The following is a 23,035-nucleotide window of genomic DNA, read 5'->3' on the forward strand; positions in this document are numbered from 1 at the left end:
CTAACTCTTTCATATGTTGTATTACTTTTGCTGTTCGGGGTGAATATTAATGTAAGTATTGCATATGTTGCCGCCGCAAAGATAATTACAATATACATCATCAGCATTGCGATCCTTGTGAAGATCCGCTGCTTCAAAGGTAGACTGCTTATGAGGATTAAAATGACGTTGAGGGATGCGAGGAAGCTGATCGTGTTGCATGTTACGAAAAGCTTGTACTCCTTCGGCAACTTGTGGGGCATCACGGAATTGCCCACGATATGTGCTATATCATTTTTGCCACTCTTAATATCGTCCTGTGAAACCCCGCCGGGTGGGGTCATTCCTACTTGGAAAGCCATGGTGGCCAGCAGTACTACCACCACCATAAGGGTCTTATGCATCTGTTTTGCTAGTTTCTCATCATTTCCCTTTTGTTTTTTATTTCTCCAAGTACATGAAATCTGGTGGCCATAATAACAGGGCGAGCTCTGTCCTTTTCTTGGTCCCCACCAAATGGTGCCCATATGCATTCCCAATTTCTTGAATACCCCGCATGCCAACTTTTGAAAGCTCTTGTTACTAGTCTTATTTGGGAAAATTGGAAGGTGCCGTCTGTTTAAAACGGTTACAGTGATTAGTATATTGACCTTCCTCTCGTGGAAAGTTTGGACCCGTGGAGTCTCCTTCGCTTGCAAGGGTTTTCCTTCCCTTCTTTCGTGCAAAAAATTCCCTTAAGGTAATTCACTGAATGCTGATGACTTCAGGTAATTCATCGAATGTTATTCGTCGATTTTTCATGAGAGAGGACCGGATTCAATGACGACTTTGGATAGGAGATATCCAAGCGAGAAAATGAATCCACTAGCTTCGACCAAAACAATACTTGATTGATAACAAACTCGAGTACTACAATAGATCCAAACCAATCCCACTAGCCGTTTATTGGTGGCGGTATCGATTTATAACAGGAAATTGCACTCCAACTTCGTTGATGACATGTTACATTAATGCTCAAATATAAAAGTCTACAGCTAAAGAATTTGAAAGTGCAGTGTAGAAAGCTTTAAAAATAAAAGGATAGCATCTTGATTGTGATTTTCGGGAGGCTCTTCTGCTAGTCATCTGGTAGTATTTATAATGATAGCGTGGTAACCGCTTTTTGACACCTGTCAATCCACGTTAGGTAACTTCCATCGACCTTATCTTTGCTCCTTATTTTCACAGTCTCAAATTACCCACGTTCTCTCATAACCCATATCCATCATGTGCAAAACCGTATGTCCCTATCGACAACTTCCACGGCCATGTTCTTAGGCGATAACTGCTTCATCGATAGCTTTTATGACTAAGTCCTTAAATCCCCTGGTGGTAACCACTTCATTGATGACTATTATGACTGAGTTCTCAAGTTCTATGGCAATAACCACTTCATCGATAAATTCTATGACTGAGTTTTCAAGTGATAACTATTTCATCGATAACTTCCGCAACTAATTTCTCAGGCGATAGTTGTTCTCTCTTTGATTTAATGTGCCTCAAATTTCAAATATTTAAAATCTCCCCGCCAGAATCACTATTGGCGGCTGCCAGCTGTTTGTTGTCGTACTTTGACAACTAGACCCGCAGTACATATACATCTCTTCATTCATGGCTATATGTATGATGAACATGATATATGTATGTGGTTATCCAATAGCTAAGTTACTATCTTGTGCATTTCTTACTCTCATACGAATTTCTATTGTCCACAACTTAATTATTTTTGGGTGTCAATAGAGGAAATAAGAGTGATGATTTTATGCGATTTTTACTAAAGTTTTCATGTCTCGAAAACCTTATTATCAAACTTAAATGCATTTCTTGTTTTTTTTCTAAGTGCACAGCTTTTCCTACATGAATGTCTTTTTCTAGGTAGGCTTCCACAAAGTTGTATACCTCGACGTATTTTAATTTGCAACACGTCGAACTCGGATGATTTCGTTCATGAAAAAAATCATCTACCGCGCCCCACAAAATTTACGATCCAACTAACATATCTACGTGTTCACCTGAATTATAAATGAAATAATACTTAGTGTTATGATGTAAGTATTATTACTAGAAACGGAAATTTCCAAATATCACATAAATACTATTTCGAAAATTACGGATGTCACATATGCAACTATACAGCCACTAAAATAATTTCAGGAACATCCTCCTCTGCCTTCCTTTTCTTCAGGGCCCCGTAGACTGACTTCAGAAATTTACATACAAATTTCAGGACGCTGTAGGCATACTTTGGTAATTTGTATACCAATTTCAGGATTCGTAATAATCTCGGGATGAAATGGACTCTTCGTAATAATTTCCAGATGGAGTACAAAAGCTGGCCCACAAAAAAAAAGGTTATTAATGTAGCCTATACCAGCACTACAGCCCCAACTCTTTCATATGTTGTATTGTTTTTGCTATTCGAGATGAATATTAATGTGGGTATCACATTTGTCGTCGCCGCAAAAATAATTGCAATCCACATCGTTAACATTGCGATTCTCGTGAAGATCCGCCGCTTCAAAGGTAGACCGCTTATGAGGATCAAAATGACGCTGAGGGACGCGAGGAAGCTGATCATGTTGTACGTTACGAAAAAACTTGTACTCTTTCGGGAACCTATGGGCCATGACGGAGTTGCCCTCGATATGTGCTAAATGATTTTTGCCACCCTTGATATCGTTCTGCCAAAACCTGCCAAGTGGGGTCATTCCTACTTGGAAGGCCATAGAGGACAATAGTACAGCAACCATCATAAGTGTCTTGTCCATACTGTTTTGCCAGCTTCATATAATTTTCCTTTTGTTTTCAAAGGTAGACTGCTTATGAAGATCAAAATGAAGAAGAGGGATGCAAGGAAGCTGATAGTGTTGCACGTTACGAAAAGCTTATATTCCTTCGGCAACCTATGAGCCATCACGGAGTTGCTCGCAATATGTGTCCTATGATTTTTGCCACCTTCAATATCGTCCTGTCAAACCCCGACGGGTCAGGTCATTTCTACTTGGAAGGCCATGGTGGCTAGCAATACCGCCACAACCATAAGTGTCTTGTGCATACTGTTTTGCCAGCTTCTCATCATTTCCCTTTTGTTTTCAAAGGTAAACCGCTTATGAGGATCAAAATGACGCTGAGGGACGCGAGGAAGCTGATCGTGTTGCACATTAAAAAAAGCTTGTACTCCTTCGACAACCTGTGGGCCATCATGGAGTTGCTCGCGATATGTGCTCCATGATTTTTGCCACCCTCGATATCGTCCTGTCAAACTCCACCGGGTGGTGTCATTCCTACTTGGAAGGTCATGGAGACTAGCAATACCGCCACCATAAGTGTCTTTTGCATGTTATTTTGCCAGCTTCATTTTCAATGGTAGACCGCTTATGAGGATCAAAATGACGTTGAGGGCGGCGAGGAAGTTGATCGTGTTGCACGTTAAGAAAAACTTATAATTTTTCGACAACCTATGGGCCATCATGAAGTTGCCCGCGATATGTGCTATATGATTTTTGCCACCCTCGATATCGTCCTACCAAACCCTGCCGGGTAGGATCATTCGTATTGGGAAGGCCATTGTGGCCAGCAGTATTGCTACCACCATAAGGGTTTTGTGCATGCTGTTTTGCCAGCTTCTCATCATTTTCCTTTTGTTTTTTTTCTTCCTCCAAGTAGACGCAATCCGGTGGCCATATTAACAGGGCCAATTCTGTCCTTCTCTTGGTACCTACCAAGACGCCGTAGACATATTTCAAGAATCTGTATACCAATTTCAAGACTTGTAATAATCTCAGGATGAAATGGATTCCTCGTAATAATTTTCAGCTGAAGTACAAAGCTTGCTCACGAAAAAAAGGCCCATTAATACAGCCCATATCAGCATTACATCCCAAACTCTTTCATAAGTTGCATTGCTTTTGCTGTCCGGGGTGAATATTAATGTGGGTATCACATTTATCGCCGCCGTCGCAAAGATAATTGCAATCCATATCGTCAGCATTGCGATTCTCGTGACGCCATAGACATATTTCGGGAATCTGTATACCAATTTGAGGACTCGTAATAATCTTGGGATGAAATGGACTCTTCGTAATAATTTTCAGCTAAAGTACAAAAGCCAGTCCACAAAAAAAAGCCCATTAATACAGCCCATATAGCACTACAGCCGCAACTCTTTCATATGTTGTATTGTTTTTTCTGTCTAGGGTGAATATTAATATGGGTATCACATATGTTGCACCGCAAAGATAATTGCAATCCATATCGTCAGCATTGTGATTCTCGTGAAGATCCAACGCTTTAAAAGTAGACCGCTTATGTAGATTAATATCAAGCTAAGGGACGCGAGAAAGCTAATCGTGTTGCACGTTACGAAATCTCATACTCCTTCGACAACCTGTGGGCCATAACGGAATTGCCCGCGATATGTGCTATATGATTTTTGCCACCTTCGATATCGTCCTATCAAACCCCATGGGGTGGAATAATTTCTACTTGGAAGGCCATGGAGGCCAACATTATCGCTACCACCATAAGGGTTTTGTGCATGCTATTTTGTCATCTTCTCATCATTTCAATTTTGTTTTTTCTTCCTCCAAGTAGATGCAATCCGGTGGCCATATTAACAGGGCCAATTTTGTCCTTTTCTTGGTCCCTACCAAGACGCCGTAGACATACTTCAGGAATCTGTATACCAATTTCAAGACTCGTAATAATCTCAGGATGAAATGGACTCTTCATAATAATTTTGAGCTGAAGTATAAAATCTGACCCACGAAAAAAAGGCCCATTAATACAACCCATATCAGCACTACAGCTCCAACTCTTTCATATGTTGTAGTACTTTTGTTGTCTAGGGTGAATATTAATGTAAGTATCATATATGTTGCCACCACAAAGATAATTGCAATCGACATCGTCAGCATTGCCATTCTCGTGAAGATCCAACGCTTTAAAGGTAGACCACTTATGAGGATCAAAATAAAGTTAAGGGACGTGAGGAAGCTGATCGTGTTACGCGTTACGAAAAGCTTGTACTCCTTCGACAACCTGTGGGCCATGACGGAATTGCCCGTGATACGTGCTATATGATTTTTGCCATCCTCGATATAGTCTTACTAAACCCCACGGGTTGGGGTAATTCCTACTCTGAAGGCCATGGAGGCCAACATTATCGCTACCACCATAAGGGCCTTGTGCATTCTGTTTTGCCAGCTTCTCATTATTTCCCTTTTATTTTTTCTTCCTCCAAGTAGATGCAATCCGGTGGCCATATTAACAGGGCCAATTTTGTCATTTTCTTGGTCCCCACCAAGACGCCGTAGACATACTTTGGGAATCTGTATATCAATTTCAGGACTCGTAATAACTCGGGATGAAATGGACTCTTCGTAATAATTTCCAGCTGAAGTACAAAAGCTGGTCCACGAAAAAAAGCCCATTAATATAGCTGATATCAGCACTAGAGCCCCAACTCTTTCATATGTTATATTGCTTTTGCTGTCTGGGTGAATATTAATGTGGGTATCACATATGTCACCGCGGCAAAGATAATTGCAATCCACTTTGTCAGCATTGCGATTCTCGTGAAGATCCGACGCTTCCAAGGAAGACCGCTTATAAGGGTTAAAATGAAGCTCATCGTGTTGCACGTTACGAAAAGCTTGTGCTCCTTCGACAACCTGTGGGCCATGACGGAGTTGCTCGCGATTTGTGCTATATGATTTTTGTCGCCCTCAATATCGTCCTACCAAACTCCGCCGGGTGGAGTAATTTTTACTTGCAAGGCCATGGGGGCCAGCAGTACCGCCACCACTATAAGTATCTTGTGCATACTGTTTTGCCAGTTTCATATCATTTTCCTTTTGTTTTCAAAGGTAGACCACATATGAGGATCAAAATGAAGCTGAGGGATGCAAGGGAGCTGTTCATGTTGCACGTTACGAAAAACTTGTACTCCTTCGGCAGCCTGTGGGCCATCATGGAGTTGCTCGCGATATGTGCTCTATGATTTTTGCCACCCTCGATATCATCCTGCTAAATCCCGACGGGTGAGGTCATTCCTACTTGGAAAGCCATGGTGGCCAACAGTATCGCCACCACCATAAGTGTCTTGTGCATACTATTTTGTTAGCTTCTCATTATTTCCCTTTTGTTTTCAAAGGTAAACCGCTTATGAGGATCAACATAACGCTGAAGGACGCGAGGAACCTGATCGTGTTGCATGTTACGAAAAGTTTGTATTCCTTCGACAACCTATGGGCTATCACGGTGTTGCCCACGATATGCACATTATGATTTTTGCCACCCTCAATATCGTCCTGCCAAACCCCGCCAAGTGGGGTCATTCCTACTGGGAAGACCATGGTGGCCAGTAGTATCGCCACCACCATAAGTGACTTGTGCATGCTATTTTGCTAGCTTCTCACCATTTCCCTTTTGTTTTCAACGGTGGACTACTTATGAGGATCAAAATGACGCTGAGGAAAGCGAGGAAGTTGATCGTATTGCACGTTACGAAAAACTTGTACTACTTCGGCAACCTGTGGGTCATCACGAAGTTGCTTGCGATTTGTACTATATGATTTTTTTCATCCTCGATATCGTCTTGCCAAACCCCACCGGGTGGGGTCATTCAAACTTGAAAGGCCATGGAGGCCAGTAGTACCGCCACCACCATAAGTGTCTTGTGCATGTTGTTTTGCCAGTTTCTTATCATTTCCCTTTTGTTTTTTCTTCCTCCAAGTAGACGAAATCCAGTAGCCATATTAACAGGGCGAGTTCTATCCGTTTCTTGGTCCCCCATGTGCATTCCCAATTTCTTGAATACCCCGCATGCCAACTTTTAAAAGCTCTGGTTACTAGTCATATTTGAGAAAATAGGAAGGTGCCGCCTGTTCTAAACGGTGATAGTGATCAGTACATTGACCTTCCTCTCGCGGAAAGTTTGGACCTGTGGAGTCTCCTTTGATTGCGAGGATTTTCCTTCATTTCCATCGTATAAAAAATTCCCTTAAGGTAATTCACCGAATACTGTTCTTCGATTTTTATGAGAGAAGACCAGGTTCAATGGCAACTCCGGACAGGAGATCCAAGCGAGAAAATAAATCCACTAGCTTCGACCAAAACAATACTTGATCGATAACAAACTCGAGCATAAAAGTGTACAGCTAAGAAAACTGAAAGTGTAGTGCAGAAAGCTTTTAGGATAAAAAGACAGCATTTTGATTGTGATTTTCGAGAGGGCTTTTTTGCCGGCATCTGGTGGACTTTATAATGATAACGTGGTAATCACTTTTTGACACCTGTCAATCCACGTCAGGTAACTTCCATCGACCTTATCTTTGGTCCTTACTTCCACAGTCTCATATTACCCAAGTTCTCTCATAACCAATATCCATCGTGTGCAAAACCATATGTCCCTGTTGACAACTTCCACGGTCACGTTCTTAGGCGATAATTGCTTTATCGATAACTTCTATGATTGAGTCCTTAAGTGCCCTAGTGGTAACCACTTCATCGATAACTATTATGATCGAGTTCTCAAGTCCTATTGCAGTAACCACTTCATCGATAACTCCTATGACTGAGTTTTCAAGTGATAACTATTTCATCAATAACTTCCGCAGCTAATTTCTTAGGCGGTACCTATTCCCTCTTTAATTTACTCTGCCTCAAATTTCAAATATTTAAAATCTCCCCACCAGCATCACTATTGGCAACTGCCAGCTGTCTGTTGCCGTACTTTGACAACCATAACCACAGTACGAATACATCTCTTCATTCATGGCTATATGTATGTGGTTATCTCATATTTAAGTTCTATTTTGTGTATTTCTTACTCTCATACGAATTTCTATTGTCCACAACCTAATTATTTTTTGGGTGTCAACAGAAGGAAATAGGAGTGATGATTTTATACGATTTTAACTAAGTTTTCATGTCTCGAAAACTTTATTATCAAACTTATATGCAATTCTTCTTTTTGTATTTGTGCACAGCTTTTCCTACTTGAATGTCTTTTTCTAGGTAGATTTCCACAAAGTTGTATACTTCGATGTATTTTAATTTGCAACACGTCGAACTCGGACGATTTCGATCACGAAAATCACCCTCCGCGCCTCAAAAAACTTACGATCCAACTAATTTTTCTACATGTTCACCCAAATTCTAAACGAAATAACACTAAGCGTTATGATGTAAGTTTTATTACTGGAAACGGAAATTTTCGAATTTCACATAAATAATATTTCGAAAATTTCGGATGTCACATATGCAATAAGTTAACACATACTATACAGCCACTAAAACATTTTCAGGAACATCCTCCTCCGCCTTCTTTTTCTTCAGGGCCTCATAGACTAGCTTCGGGAATTTATATACCAATTGCAGGACACCGTAGACATACTTCGGGAATCTGTATATCAATTTCAGGTCTCCTAATAATCTCGGGATGAAATGAACTCTTCGTAATAATTTCCAGATGGAGCACAAAATCTGGCCCACCAAAAAAAGGGCCATTATTGCAGCCTATACCAGCACTACAACCCCAACTCTTTCATATTTTGTATTGCTTTTGTTGTCCAGGGTCAATATTAGTGTGGGTATCGCATATGTCTCCGCCGCAACGATAATTGCAATCTACATCGTCAGCATCGCCATCCTCGTGAAAATTTGCCGCTTCAAAGGTCGATCGCTTATGAGGATCAAAATGACGTTGAGGGACGCGAGGTAGCTGATCGTGTTGCACATTACGAAAAGCTGGTACTCTTTCGGGAACCTGTGGGCCATCACGAAGTTGCCCGCGATATGTGCTATATGAGTTTTGCCACACTCGATATCGTCCTGCCAAGCCCCGCCGGGTGGGGTCATTCGTTCTTGGAAGGCCATGGTAGTTAACAGTATTGCTACCACCATAAGTATCTTGTGCATGCTGTTTTGCCAGCAACTCATCATTTCCCTTTGATTTTTTCTTCCTCCAAGTATGCGGAATCCGGTGGCCATATTAATCGGGCGAGTTCTGTCCTTTTCTTGGTCCCCACCAAATGGTGCCAAATGCATTCCCAACTTCATGAATACTCGCATGCCAATTTATATTGTGCAAAAAATTCCCACCATTGTTGGAAAACCGAATTGACTTAACTGAATTTCCACCAAATTGACTTAACCGAATTTGTTGGACAACCGAATTTGTTTTGATCTTGCACCTTTGACGAGTACGACAACAAATTACACCCTTGAAACTCCTGCATGTCAACTTTGAAAAGCTCTTGCTACTAGTCTTATTTGGGAAAATTGTAAGGTGCCGTCTGTTCTAAACGGTGATAGTGATTAGTATATTGACCTTCCTCTTATGGAAAGTTTGGACCCATGGAGTCTCCTTTACTTGTGAGGATTTTCCTTCCTTTCTATTGTGCAAAATATTCCCTTAAGGTAATTCATCGAATGCTGATGACTTAAGGTAATTCACCGAATGTTGTCCTTTGATTTTTTATGAGAGAAGATTGGGGTCAGTGGCAACTCCGGACGGGAGATATCCAAGCGAGAAAATGAATCTACTAGTTTCGACCAAAATAATACTTGATTGATAACAAACTCGAGCAGTACAATAGATCTAAACCAATCCCACCAGCCGTTTATTGGTGGCAGTATTGATCTATAATAGGAAATTGCACTTCAACTTCGTTGATGACACGTTACACTAATGCTCAAATATAAAAGTCTACGACTAAGGAAATTGAAAATGTAGTGCAGAAAGTTTTAAAGATTAAAAGATAGCATTTTGATTGTGATTTTCGGGGGGGCTTTTTGCCGGTCATCTGGTGGTATTTATAATGATAGCGTGGTAACTGCTTTTTGACACTTGTCAATCCACATCAGGTAACTTCCATCGACCTTTTCTCTACTCCTTATTTCCACAGTCTCGGATTACCCACATTCTCTCATAACTCATATCCATCGTGTGCAAAACCATATGTCTCTGTCAACAACTTCCACGGCCACGTTCTTAGGCGATAACTGCTTCATCGATAACTTCTATAACTGAGTCCTTAAGTCCCCCGGTGGTAACCACTTCATCGATAACTCCTATCATTGAGTTTTCAAGTGATAACTGTTTCATCGATAACTTCCGCAGCTAATCTCTCAGTCAGTAATTGTTCCCTCTTTGATTTAATCTGCCTCAAATTTCAAATATTTAAAATCTCCTCACCAGCATCATTATTGGCGGCTGCCAGTTGTTTGTTGCCGTACTTTGACAACAGGACCCGAGTACGGATACATCTCTTCACATGATATATGTATGTGGTTATCTCATATCTAAGTTCTATCTTGTGTATTTCTTACTCATACAAATTTTTATTGTCGACAACCTTATTTTTTGGGTGTCAACAGAAGGAAATAGGAGTGATGATTTTATGCATTTTAACTAAGTTTTCTTGTCTCGAAAACTTTATTATCAAACTTAAATGCATTTCTTGTTTTTTTGTTTATGCGCAGCTTTTCCTACTTGAATGTCTTTTTCTAGGTAGACTTCCACGAAGTTGCTTTGCTTGACCTCGTGTAGAGAATAAGTAGTTAAATCATTAATACTTGGATTTTTTTTGAATCAATAGTTTTGGGCAATCACAAAAACATATTGGGAACTAAGGACATAATCATTTCTCCATTTAGACAAAATGATACCAGCTCTCTCTAGAACTAGGAATGCACCGAACAACGAATCACCGCACGTGACGATAAGAACGCGATCAACGCACGAAAATATTCATTGAGAAATTTTTTTCCTTGCGACAACATGGTGTCCAGGCCTTCTTTCGAGCACACGCAAGTCTCTCTAATTCGACAATCGTCTGTTGTCGGATTCCGTCGCGATCGAGTAATTATTGAGGGATTAGAGTCCTCCTAAGATTGACTCGGAATGGAAATGCAAGGGCAAAAGGCAACCCACGGGGATATTTTCCCATAGGGCTTCCGATAATGAAACCCAGTCCATCCGAAGTGGGACCACAATCACATGCTTTCCACGCTGTCGGACATCAATGTTCCATTTGGGAACGGGAAGGTGAGGGTTTTTTTTTTGGGTTTTTCTCTGCGCTAGCGATGTGCGATGCGGGGTGGCGAGGGAGGCGTTCGCCGTAGAGAGAGGATATTTCGGGCTGTTCTCCGGACCACCATAAGGCCCTCGTTTCACAATTCGGAAGGAAAAACGGGAAAATTAGAATTAAAGAAGGTTAACTGAAATTCCAGAGAAGAGAAAAAGATCAGAACTCAGGGGCGGGGCGGCGCGGGGGTCCACGGAACAGCTGTAGGAATGTGTGTCGACGTTCTCATGCCAAGCACAGCAAATACGTCCACATCTCACAAGCAGTTTGCCTTTTGTTTTAAAAAACGAATTCGGTCGCTTTCGGTTTTTCTAGGGACTCTTCACAAAAGACTTGACCGAAAGAGGGCCCATCCCCGAGTTCTCGGTGGCGTCGAAGAGAACCCCATTTGAAATGCCCACCACCCCCAACCATAAAACCAAGATCTGCCCCTTTCCACGAATACGGAAAAACAAGAATAAAAACAAAAGAAATCAAAGGCCGTTTTTGAGATATGATTAGAAAGAACAAGAACCCTCCGGGGTAAGACCAGAGGACGTAGGCAGAATATGCCAACCTCGCCGGAATGAATCCGACCTGAGAAGGACTTGGGAATTGTCAATGCCACCAACCATTTTTATGGGAGCACTGCCGAGATGACAGCATAACACGGTGGATTCTGATTCGTCTAAATCGTCTGTCACTAGCTAAGCTAGTAGCCCCCCAACTTGACAACAGGCCTCTTAATACGAAATACATACCCATCTGACGGTAGAATAAAAAAACCAGCTTTATGAGCACTGTCTGAACATTCCGTTAGACAAACTGCCAACCGCGAGCATATGCCATCATCTTAGGGATGAAGTCATGAATGACCGCCGGATTTCTAGTTGCCGATTGCAGGTAATTATAGCAGCAGATTCAACAAAATTTGATTAATTAGATGCACAGACAGAGCCGGGAAACGGAAGACGTTTCTCGTGCTAGAAGTTCTAAGCAAACTTCTATAACACGTCCGCGAATCGTGATCCCGGCTTATGGTTGCATTTAAGATGGCCTGAGCAAAACTTCTGACGATGCTTGAGTTAGCAAACCAATATCTTCAGTTAACCACTTTGCCGAATTTACAAGGTCAGAAAGCTTCTGGGGAGATGAAAAATGGGCACTGCCAAATTCAGTATTACGGATAGAGAGTTGGCTTCGGTTCATATTGTACTTGAGGCAACACAGAAAAAAAATGGGGAAAAGGTGTTAAAGTCATAGAAACATACCCTCTTGCTTCCGTTGATCTTTGGGGTAAATCTCCGAAAATGTCACAATTGCTCGACATGGTTAGTAATCGCATCGGGGCAAGAGTTAGCTTGCAGAAGCTCCAAACGATTAAACGGTGGAGCAAACTGCAGTATGTAGTCTTCATCTGAAAATGCACAACCACATCATGAGAAGTTCACATCACTATAGATCTAAGTGTTAAAATGACAATCTCACAAATGAGGAGCCACTGCAAAACTAGCGATCATCTTACAAAGACGAGACATAAGGTAATAAGATATAGATATCGGAATCTCACTTTCTTTGACTGTTCCATACAGCCAGCAGAGGACTTCATCAGCAAATGCCAGGCACACTCCTCCCTGCCAACCAACTTCATTTTCAATTCAAGCAGAGGGAAGCAAAAAAGAATGCTCCCAAAGATATCATTTTGGACAGGTGAAGTGCAACTTGTATTTCTCCTACCTCATGAGGTTACTTGTGCTCATGGAAATCAAACAGTAAAACCAATTCTCATTGCACAAGAAAACGAAATTGAACTGCTTCTCTTGCTCAAGTTATTGCATTACGGATATAATACCCTCAATTTTGATCCAGCAATAACACATAACACCAACTTGATCTTAGAGAAAAGGAAGCATGATATTCATACAGAGCACGGTTCACATGAATCGGATAGTTCATGCCATGCAAGGATGTAATTGTGCATCAATTGGAAGAGAACAAGCAAAACCGTCAGCGCCATCCGAAAAAGAATTGCCACAAGCATGACTTACCTGCCAATAGTTCTTCATTTTTACTCTCTGAGTTATGTCTTTGGTTCTTAATCTCTCTGTCCGGACAAGCCGGCCGGCATCATCCCTACAATGACAGCACCACCCATCAATTGTTTTCAGGGCTAAAATGGTCAATGTAGTAAGATAGACCTACATATGATGCAGAAACTGTAATACAATAAGGCAACACAACAGAGGAGTGAAGAAGTTCACAACATTGGATGTTCTTTAGGAGAGCTAAAGAGGAAACTAGGGTCTTCAGACCTATTCTGAACTAACCACCATGTAATACTCAGTGTTTGAGTACAGCTGCGGAGATAAAATGTCACCTATAAGAAGACAAAAGATGAGATCTACCTGAATCCAACAACTATACAAGGAACACCAGCCAGGAAGGTTTGAATCTGCAACAACAGATTAGTGCTTTGTCAGCAGACTGGCAGAAATTAAGTGGTACGCACAAGATACATGAAATAGCAAGGTAATCCACACAGAAAGACTATCAATCCCAAATTAGGAGGCTTAAAGGTCCACTTAAATTATGTCTATACAATCATCAAATTACAAATAGAGGAATATCTAAAAGGGATTTTCACCATTACATTTCAACAGCCACAGAAAAACGCATAAAGGAAGTAGAACATAAATCTAATCACGACATTGAAAATGGGAAGCTAATCATGACATTGAAAAGCTTACCCAGAACTTGAGGAGCTTCTCTCGCTCATATCTTTCTTCAGTGTGATATTCTAACTGCAGAGTAGGTAAATATTTCAAGAGGAGAAAATAAAGAGAAGGCCACTAATTGTTTGACGATAGAAAAAATAGAAAAAATGTAGCAGAAAAGACACAAGCGATGAACAATCTCATTACCTCACGGCTGGTCTTTAGCTCGATATAAAATCTCCTTCCATCATCAGCTGAATCACAACAATCCATTTCAGCCCCCATCAATATCCGATGAGCCCCTAATTTAGTTTTTATCACAGAACAGTATTCAACATTGGCGTCGACATGATGTATCCCTTCTCCCACAGCTCTTTGGGGGTCTTCAGTTGCAAGGTTCTCAAAGCAATATCCCCAGTAACATCTACATACATAAGCGAACGAGTGCAGTGAGATCCAATTTCAAAGTCTATTCGATGCTCTTGACATCAACTAACAAAGAATTATCCTACAAAAGAAAAGCACCTATCCTTGATTTAAGTGTCATGTTAAAACCATAATGGTTACGGAAGACTAGTACCTGCCAAAATGGTTCTCCATAAGTTAAATGCCCACAAGAAGTACGGCAGGTACAAAATCAAGGAGTGACACTTCCACAAAGCAGCTACTTCAGAAGGCCTCATAGAGATTGCAATCTAATTCCACACCTATGTTGGTTTGCCTATTTAATATGAAATGACTATAAAACATGTAACATAGTTGAGTACTGAATATATATTCATTTAAGTGAAGACTGAAAATGATCCCATTGATTCAAAAGTTGTCCCCTGAGTAGTCACTAAACTTGAACATCCCCACCCCGTAGTTTCTCTTCCAAAAAAAAAAAAACAAAGAAGCAAAAAAAAGGTTCCCAAAGACATTTCGCAAGTTTCAACTATTAAGATTGGTCATATCCATCTGACATGCAGCTTTCAGCAGAAACTCACAATACATTCATCTTCTTGTTCTCATGCAGAGAAAACTACCAATAAGATCAATGCCACTCACAATCTAATCTAGCATACATTTCAACGTGAGGAACCTAGTTTACAGAAGTAGAAAAAGAAATCAGGGAAGTGCAAAAGAGAATTTTCATATCAATATCTGCGAAAATAGGTCAAGCGATAATCATGTACATCCTCGAGTTTACGTATAGTAGTACCTTCTGCGATCTAAGTCACTTTGAGGCCTTTCTGGAAGTTTGTGAACATCAAGGTAGACAACCCCATTCCTTTTATGCACCCCCATCTCCCAGGGCTCATTCCTAATATAAGCTGTAGCCAATATCTGCAAAACAAAAATAGCATACATTGCATAAGACACCGATGTGAAGGCTTCGAATTGAATGTCATATACTTTCAGTTCCACAAGATAGAGTTAACGTGCATTCCATATTAGAGCATTTAATAATAGTACTTGATGAAGGAAAAAAAATAATTACATGGCAAGACAAAGAAATGGCTCGACACTCTTTTTGTTTTGTTTAGCAGTAAAATCTGAAAGATGAGTATAAGTCTTATTAAGCCTTTCCAGTATTCAATTTGGTAAATGGGCTGGCACCACAATGTTTCTTATAAATTAATAAAAAATTTACACAGCTATAAATTCATAAAGAGGATAATACATTACCTTATTGAGGTTGTTCCGGAATGTCTGCAGTCACAGAAATCCCAAGGGGAAGAAATTAAACCTAGAACTTAAGCAAAATCCAGGTAGATGGAAGTCATATGCAGCATATTTCATACCACAAAATGGATGTTCTGCAGCGGGATATTTTTGTCCCTTACGCAAGCAAGAAGGTCACCAAAACCCTCGGAACCCAATTCTGTCAGAGAGAGAGAGAGAGAGAGAGAGAGAGAGAGAGAGAGAGAGAGAGAGAGAGAGGCACGTGTGAGCATCCTATGCCCATTTTTAAAATTTATAATTCCACTCTAATCAAGAATTAGGCTTTGCAACATGTCATATCTCATACAAACAGCAAGCACACCTTTTTTCTCAATAAAAGTGTCAAAACCTTCATTGAGATCAGCTCCCACGTCTTCTGTTATTAAACGTTTAAAGAGCCTCTACAATCAGAAAATATAGCCTCAGGTGAGGTACGGCGCGAATTGGAAAAACTTGTTGACTTAAAGCAGGAAATGAACCAAAGAAAGGAGCACCGGAGAGCTCACCAAGTTGCGATCATCAAAGTAGACATGTCCACCTTCTACACGGCTATAGCAAGCAAGTTCACATGGCTGTTAAACAAATCAGCGCACATAATTATATTTCATACCATTCTAGGTCTTCCGAATCCGATAATATAATTTACCCACAGCATCTCATTAGAGAGGGAATCGATGGCTAATAGAAGTTCGTGAAAATTCCGAAAAGACCACTATTAATGTCATCTCAAAAAACAATGAAACTAAAAATCAGCAAGAAAACAACCACAATGATTCTGTTCCCATATTCGTTCTTCTGGTCATTCCACATTGCCATATAAAAGGCATGGTGTTCTCAGTCGTGAAATCCGCACAAATACCATCTAAATAATAAAAATACCAATAGTAATGGTGATCGATTTGTCGCGCATGCTCTGATTTATGCATGTGACAAATGAAGTGACAATCACATGGCTAAAACTGATGCAGCCAAAATCTAATCAAAAGCTATCAAATACCTCCTGAAATGCAATGCATCTCCTCGATAATGTTTCTTCGCTCTTGGAAAGCTTAAGTTCAGAAACAAAACGCTCGTCGCGATGACCATTGGCAAACTTCGGTCCGTAACCATAGTTTTGCCTTGGCGGATAAGGTCCAGGCCGGGGAAGGATACCTGCTCCTCTACCATTCGAATGCCCAGCCTGCCACCGACCACGACCAAAGGTCCCTCTGCCCTGACTGTTATTGGTGCGCATAGGGGGCAGTACTGCCAAGAGAGATACACTGATCAGGCACAAGGATGCAAAATAACGAAATAGACACAAAGTACCAATATTACTTTTTAGAGATTCTGCGAACTTACAGCCACAAAAGTCCTATTTGTTCAAATACAATGACTATTTGTTCAAAAAAAAGTGAAAATTGTCAAGTTTCACCCGCATGCGAAGCCTATGTTAGGCGATCCTATTGAATACTATTCCAAACTGTGGTGAAACTGAACTGCAACTTTCCCTCGAATCAACAAAGTACAGGAAAACGCGTGCACTCAGGGCTCCAATCATACACTATCAAAAACCAAAATATCCGGCAACAGGTAGACGGAAGCTGAAGAATCGCGAATAAGAGAATTGTACCGGGAATCGGAAAACGACTAGTAGCCGGAGTTTTACAGTACTCCTCGTTATCGGACCCGAACAGATCGGTCTCCTTCTCTTCGAACTCACTGCGGTGACTGTTCGTCACGCCACTAACATTCTCCAAATCCTCTCCGTTGTCGTCTCCTCTCCCGCCACTGCGAGGGCTTCCGCCGTCGCTGCTGCTATCCGCCCCGTCGGACGAAGATCCGGACGACGACGAGGACGACGCCGCCGAAGAGGAAGAGGACGATGAGGACGACCGCGACGACGATCCGGAAGACGATTGGCGGTTCGCGCTCCGACGCTCGCCGCCGCCGCCGCCGTCGCCGCCGCCGCCGCCGCCGCCGCCGTCGTAGTCTTCTCCGAAGACGTCCACGTCCTGCTCGGAGAAATCCATGGGGCGAGGTTTTAGCGACGGAGCTTAGGCGACGATCGTGAGCAGACGGTTTATATATTCCATTTCTGAACGGGGATTGGAGAGTGAGTCGAATGACTGAGGCGACTCGTTCCGTGACTCGGATGAAACGAGCCTCGTCTCGGTCTATTTGCCATTTTTAACTCGGTTCGGTGGAGACGGTTCCCGGTTCGGATTTCTCCAGACCGGTCACCGGTCCAATTAAGTTGATTATTTCACGAGTCTTTACAGTTGGGAGTCATCGGTTCCCGGGTTGGGCCAATTCCACCCTAGAAGTGCGAATTGGACCGGACCAGTTGGTCCCAGTCCGATTTTCGAGTTGGACCCGTCCGGTTTAGGATTTTGACAAATTTCTTTTCTTTACTCTTTAGAAGAAAAGGAAAATTATAAAAAAAAAAAAGGTTCAAGCGGTTTGGTTCTGCACCTCTAACTGGAAAATTGCCTAGAATTGATCGATTTGATCCGGTCCTATATGTTTCGGTTCTTGGGTTGGTCCGATTCTCATGTACACTCCTAATCACAGTCCAATAATAAAAAAGCACACAGATGAATTGCTAACTGTCTCAATGTATCTTAAGGTTAGTAACTTTTCCAATTGTATAAGAAAATGAATGAAACCATAAAATTATTTTTGATTTAGCTCATGAACTTAGTAACTTTTATTAAATTCCAATTAGTTGCAGCAAAGGCAAATCCAAAGGCTGCGTTTGGCCGTCTAAATATTTTTACTGGATAGGAAAGGTCGGATAAAATAAGGATGAAATAAAAGTTCTAATATCCTCTATATTATATAGTAAATGTCAAGACATAACACCCGAATCAAATCATCGTTCTCTCAGGTCATGTGACCACAATAAACGCAAAATTAGAAGAGCGCCAAAAGTGCATGGCAACAAGCATTAAAGCTTTCAAAAAATCGAATCCATCTTGCCATCACTTAAAACTTCAAAATCTCAACCAACATCAACTCCAAAATCACCACCAGCACGTACCTTGACTGATAAATTTTTCTCCATACTTCATGATCGATGTCCGCCTCTGTCGTGCAAGAATCATACTTTGTGTCGACCTAGTCTATCCACTAGCTCAGATGCAAGGCTTTCCGGCAAGGGAGAAGACGACGACGACGGCACAAGTGCTGCAGAGCTGGTAGAGCTCGAAGGCCTTCTTGTAGAGGCCCTTGTGCCTCTCTGAGTACGTCACGAGCCGGGCAACCGCGACCAGGTCACACACTTTTCTTCTCACGAGCATGCTGGTGAAAGGGAGGGCATAGGCGATGAGGGTGGCGGGGGCAAAGAAGAAAGCATTCGTGGTGGTGAGGGAGAGGGGGGTCCACGGTGCAATGCAGATTTTCGGGCGTATCCTATTCTTAGGTGGGATATTTTTATCCATGTCATATCCGTACATGTTCGAATTTTGCGTTGCTCCAAACACCGGATACAAACACTCACCACATCATACGAGAGGAATGAATGAACTCACAAAACAGCCATGTGTGACAGAAGAGTTACTTAGCTGTGATTGTATCACTCAGAATCTAAATAACTATTCTTCAATCCAACCAAAGTACGTGATTCCAAATGTCTATAGTTAGACTTGCCTTTCCATACGTCATCTTGTCTTTGCTTTCAAGTTCATACTTCAACTGTCAGTGAAAATTAGACGTGAAGAAAAATGAAAAGGTAAGAGGATCGGAAGAATGTGATGATTCAAGCATTAGAGATTAGTACTGACCATTTCTGATCAAAGCGTTCGGCCACAGCAAATTTCTAAACATGAATTATGGTATCTGTTTACCTTGTGAGACAGCATATGTACCTCACTAAATGAGAAAAAAAGTGCTTTACAAAGTTGACAATTTACAGTTCAGATAATGGGAATGATGTTAGAAAGGACTAATAAGTTTCCACTGGCATTAACTTGAAGATGACAGAAAAAACAAACAGAAGATTACTCTGTTTACTGGGCGTGAAGAAATCAATGACTCCAATCTCCAGGAAACTATAGGGTACACAAGTTTGATGTTTTGTTTTGACTTACGACAACTAGCGCATCACTAAGTATGAAGCTCATCTTTTGTTCGTCGGAAAGTGGAAACTAGTCGATCCTAGCCCATTTTCTGAACTCACGAACATGCTCAAGCCTCTTTCTCTGAGCTTCTGTTCTAGCCTCCGATGCACTTAAATTCCGGTAAAGATTCTTATGGAGCTTTAGGAACTCGTATCTGTACATCCCCTTATCAGCAAACAGTTTATGATCCATCATAAAGCTAATTACCTCCATTACTCTCTCAAAGTAACCGCCTCGAATAAAGCTCAGCACCAGGGATTCACAAAGATCCCTGCTTATTACAAAATTATCCTGCGTCATACTCCTTTTCATGTCCCCCCACAAGATGGTTATATCGCGGTACATTTGCCAAGATGAATACCCACGTACCAAAATTGCAAAGGTTTGCTCGTTGGGCTGGATTTCCATTTCTTGCATTCTTCTATAGGTTTTCAAAGCATCCTCCATCATTTTGGCCTTGCAGAAAAAGTAAATCGAGGTATTCAGCTCGTAAAGCACACACGGAGTGGACTTTTCCTCCTCTTCCATAGTTTGGACCAGCATCTTGGTCAGATCAGAATATTCAACAGCAAATGACACATTAGAACTGGGTTCACTTGTGGCTGCTTTCTCCAGAACAGAAGTGAAGATGGTCGTCTTATCAAAATAACTACTGAGCACACCACTCTTCTTCATCTGTTTTACCAGTCCATTTGCCTCCTTAAGCATGCCTCGTTCATAGTACGCTTCCAGAAGTGCGATATGCGCAGAAGAGTCAATAGCAGCCCCAGCAAATTCAAAGTCATCCAAGAGATCGTGAGCAGTCTCTGGCCACCCTACGCCTATGCACGCATTGATCACACACAGAAACAGATGATATCTGCCCAATGACGCATTCTGCTCCTGGATACTTAACAAAAGCTTCGAAAGCTCACCGATCCTCCCAATTCTTCTGTATCCATATATGAACTTGGCAAGAGCTTTGTTGGTGAGGTTGAATTTTCCATTCCTAACTGCAACAAGATCTTCTTTCCTTTCCGCTTCAAAGGGACGATCAATATCCAGTTGCTCGGGCAGAATTCTCATCTTCAGTCCACTCTTGAGATTGGAAGATCCAACTGAGACAAGGTGAGGCCTCTGTTCATTGTTCAGAGGAAGAGCCTCGCGATATCTATCCAAATCCAAGACAAGTTCAGCAGCAGCACTGATATCAGTAAACTTGAAGTGCAAGCTCAACAGACTATTATAGAAAGACTGATAATGAGGAACAAGTGCAACTGGAATGCGATCAACATAACCCTTATAGTTCTTAATCTCATCCCTCTGCCCATTCATCTCATAAATCTGTGCAATGATATTAATCGAGTGTGCATCTGCAACTACTCCTGACTGTGCCATAAACTCGATTATGTCTTGTCCTTTTAATGCCGATCCAAACCTCACACAAGCATCAAGCACTAAATTAAAGATAATTGTGTCAGACTTCATCTTGTTTCGAAGATTGCTACCACATATAGTTATGTGCTGGTAAGAATCAGACATCTGAAACAGTAGATTGGATGCAAGATATGTCCCAATCTCTGTCTTAACCATATGCAGTAGTACTAAATTCAATATGTCAAAGGGTGGTAGATACTTCTTCTCCAGCAGCAATCTGAGGATCATTGAGGCAGGAACGGGCATTTTAACTCTCGCTACTGAGAGAGCCAACTTAGCTAGAACTTCGACATGAAAAAGGTGTGATTTTCTCTTCCAGTGCTTGAAAACTAAATCACAAGCTCTGCGTAGCCATTGTGGGTCGGATGAGTACGAAAGTCCAGTGAGTAATCTATTGATGAGAGAACAATCGGAAATATCATATGACTTTCTATAATCCTTAAATATATCCCAGGCTTCTTCTATTTGGTGATCTTTAAGTGCAACTCCAAGTTTCTCCAGCAAAAGTGCTCGAGTTGAATTTGGTGCTATTTTAGTGTTTTTGCAGAGTATGAACTCTCTATTTTGCCTCCGTGACAAAGCTCTCTTCTGATTGAAGTAAGGAAAAAATAATCTCAAGAGATGGCTCTTTCCAGTGCAATGATGCACAATAATCTCTCCTCGTGTCGTTAAAGCCATTCATATACAAGTCAGTATAACCCAACACTTGCACAAGCCTAGAAATAGTTTCAGCAGAATATCTTCATCTCGCATTATTGGCTATCATAGATGACTGCATTACTAACCTCAAGTGAGACACCCCCTTCATCAACTCTGCTTGACAACCAGGGTTACTGGGTTAATGGTCAGGCTTTCGATAAGCCGACACCCGGTTGCACCGATTTGAGGAATTCAATCAAGCATCAAGGCCTTTGATGAGTAAATGACCTGTCTTTGCATTTCAAAGCCGATCTATGCAAACCGAAAAGCTTCAAGCTCACCGAGAAGCATCTTTTGATCCCAGCAATTGAACAACTTGACCCTACAAAAACCTGTATATTACAAGGGAAAAGACAAGCTTTAGTAATGCAAGTACTCATTAAAGAAGCTTTGAAATGGAATCTAACAAGAGGATATTGCGAAAGAAAAGGAACAAAGAACATAAAACTGAGCACCATACCCCTGTATATCACCGTTAATCATCTCCTAAAAATCTTATCTTCTGTAATGCGTAAATACGAGCAAGAACGTGGACAGTATAATCGTGCTTACGAATAAATAACAGCAGTACAGTGGCAATTGAAGTTTCTAGAAGACATAGCGCTTCCCCAATTAAGACGATGAACACATCTCGATTGTTATACAGCATGGTCTTGGGAACGTCAAGAAGTTCGAAGCATGTGCGAGAAGTGTGCAATTGATCACTATGAAGTTAAAATACTGCTTGGGCATTATGTCGAACAACGCATGTGCATGCTCTCACCCTCAAAATTGAGAGAGCTAGACTAGTGCAGGAGCTACACCACCATACTTTTCTCAGCACCCCTTTTGGATGATCTCATTCAACCCACATGAATTGAAGATCGAGAAGCAGTAAATGGAAAAAAGAACGATGAGGGTGCTAAGGGTGTTTCTGAAGCATGCCTGTGGACATGGGGTTTCCATGGGAATTGTGGGCAGCCTCAGAAAGTGGCTGTGGTCAGGCCGAGAAATGGATCCAATTTGTCCACGCATGGACGCGTTACTCAATCAAATGTATACAGCTTCAAGCTTCCTCCATTGATGAGCACGTCCGGACGAGTTAAAGCTGAGCTGCTCGACGCTACTCGGGGAGTTGGAAAAATTCGACTCAAAGTAGGTCACTAACACATTATCAAACGGTCTAATTTCATTACAGGGTTCTTTCTCTCGATCAAACTAACATTTACGGTCGAATTGAGTAGAGCTGGTTGACCGCTTTCCCAGCTGAACCACGAGTTTTGCATAATTAAATTGAATTGAGTTAAGCCGAGCTAAAATGTTAAAACATATC

At 41.4% G+C, this 23,035-nt stretch overlaps 2 protein-coding genes across 3 annotated transcripts; both read right to left on the reverse strand.

Moving 5' to 3' along the window:
• Positions 1–11,856: 11,856 nt before the first annotated feature.
• Positions 11,857–17,535, reverse strand: LOC115689246 (NAD-capped RNA hydrolase DXO1). Of its 2 annotated transcripts, XM_030615246.2 has the most exons (14): positions 17,121–17,535; positions 16,506–16,753; positions 16,015–16,080; positions 15,831–15,909; positions 15,589–15,668; positions 15,473–15,496; positions 15,006–15,130; positions 14,012–14,228; positions 13,838–13,891; positions 13,496–13,542; positions 13,139–13,223; positions 12,661–12,724; positions 12,362–12,507; positions 11,857–12,255 (listed from the first exon to the last, which is right to left on the reverse strand). In XM_030615246.2, exons 1-13 carry the CDS (start codon positions 17,518–17,520, stop codon positions 12,404–12,406), a joined length of 1,593 nt encoding a protein of 530 aa, XP_030471106.1. In that variant the 5' UTR covers positions 17,521–17,535; the 3' UTR covers positions 11,857–12,255; positions 12,362–12,403. The 2 variants fall into 2 exon arrangements, with proteins under 2 accessions (XP_030471106.1, XP_056174403.1); XM_056318428.1 differs by having other exon boundaries at positions 11,857–12,507.
• A 1,888-nt stretch (positions 17,536–19,423) lies between these two features.
• LOC115689277 (pentatricopeptide repeat-containing protein At4g17616) lies at positions 19,424–22,973 on the reverse strand. The gene is made up of 2 exons (XM_056318392.1): positions 22,487–22,973; positions 19,424–22,055 (listed from the first exon to the last, which is right to left on the reverse strand). Exon 2 carries the CDS (start codon positions 21,700–21,702, stop codon positions 19,636–19,638), a length of 2,067 nt encoding a protein of 688 aa, XP_056174367.1. The 5' UTR covers positions 21,703–22,055; positions 22,487–22,973; the 3' UTR covers positions 19,424–19,635.
• Positions 22,974–23,035: the final 62 nt, after the last annotated feature.

Source organism: Syzygium oleosum, unplaced genomic scaffold, assembly GCF_021117445.2.
Source record: "Syzygium oleosum isolate NSW1041296 unplaced genomic scaffold, Sole_v2.1 Sole_v2.15, whole genome shotgun sequence".
NCBI lineage: Eukaryota > Viridiplantae > Streptophyta > Magnoliopsida > Myrtales > Myrtaceae > Syzygium > Syzygium oleosum.

What these genes read in the sequence shown, in the direction of transcription:
- LOC115689277 (XM_056318392.1), bottom strand. Translation starts at nt 21,702, where the DNA reads ATGGCTTTAACGACACGAGGAGAGATTATTGTGCATCATTGCACTGGA.
- LOC115689246 (XM_030615246.2), bottom strand. Translation starts at nt 17,520, where the DNA reads ATGGATTTCTCCGAGCAGGACGTGGACGTCTTCGGAGAAGACTACGAC. An exon ending in TAGTCGTTTTCCGATTCCCG is followed by an intron (nt 16,754 to 17,120) that starts GTACAATTCTCT and finishes CTCTCTTGGCAG; the next exon opens with TACTGCCCCCTATGCGCACC. An exon ending in GATGCATTGCATTTCAGGAG is followed by an intron (nt 16,081 to 16,505) that starts GTATTTGATAGC and finishes TTTGTTTAACAG; the next exon opens with CCATGTGAACTTGCTTGCTA.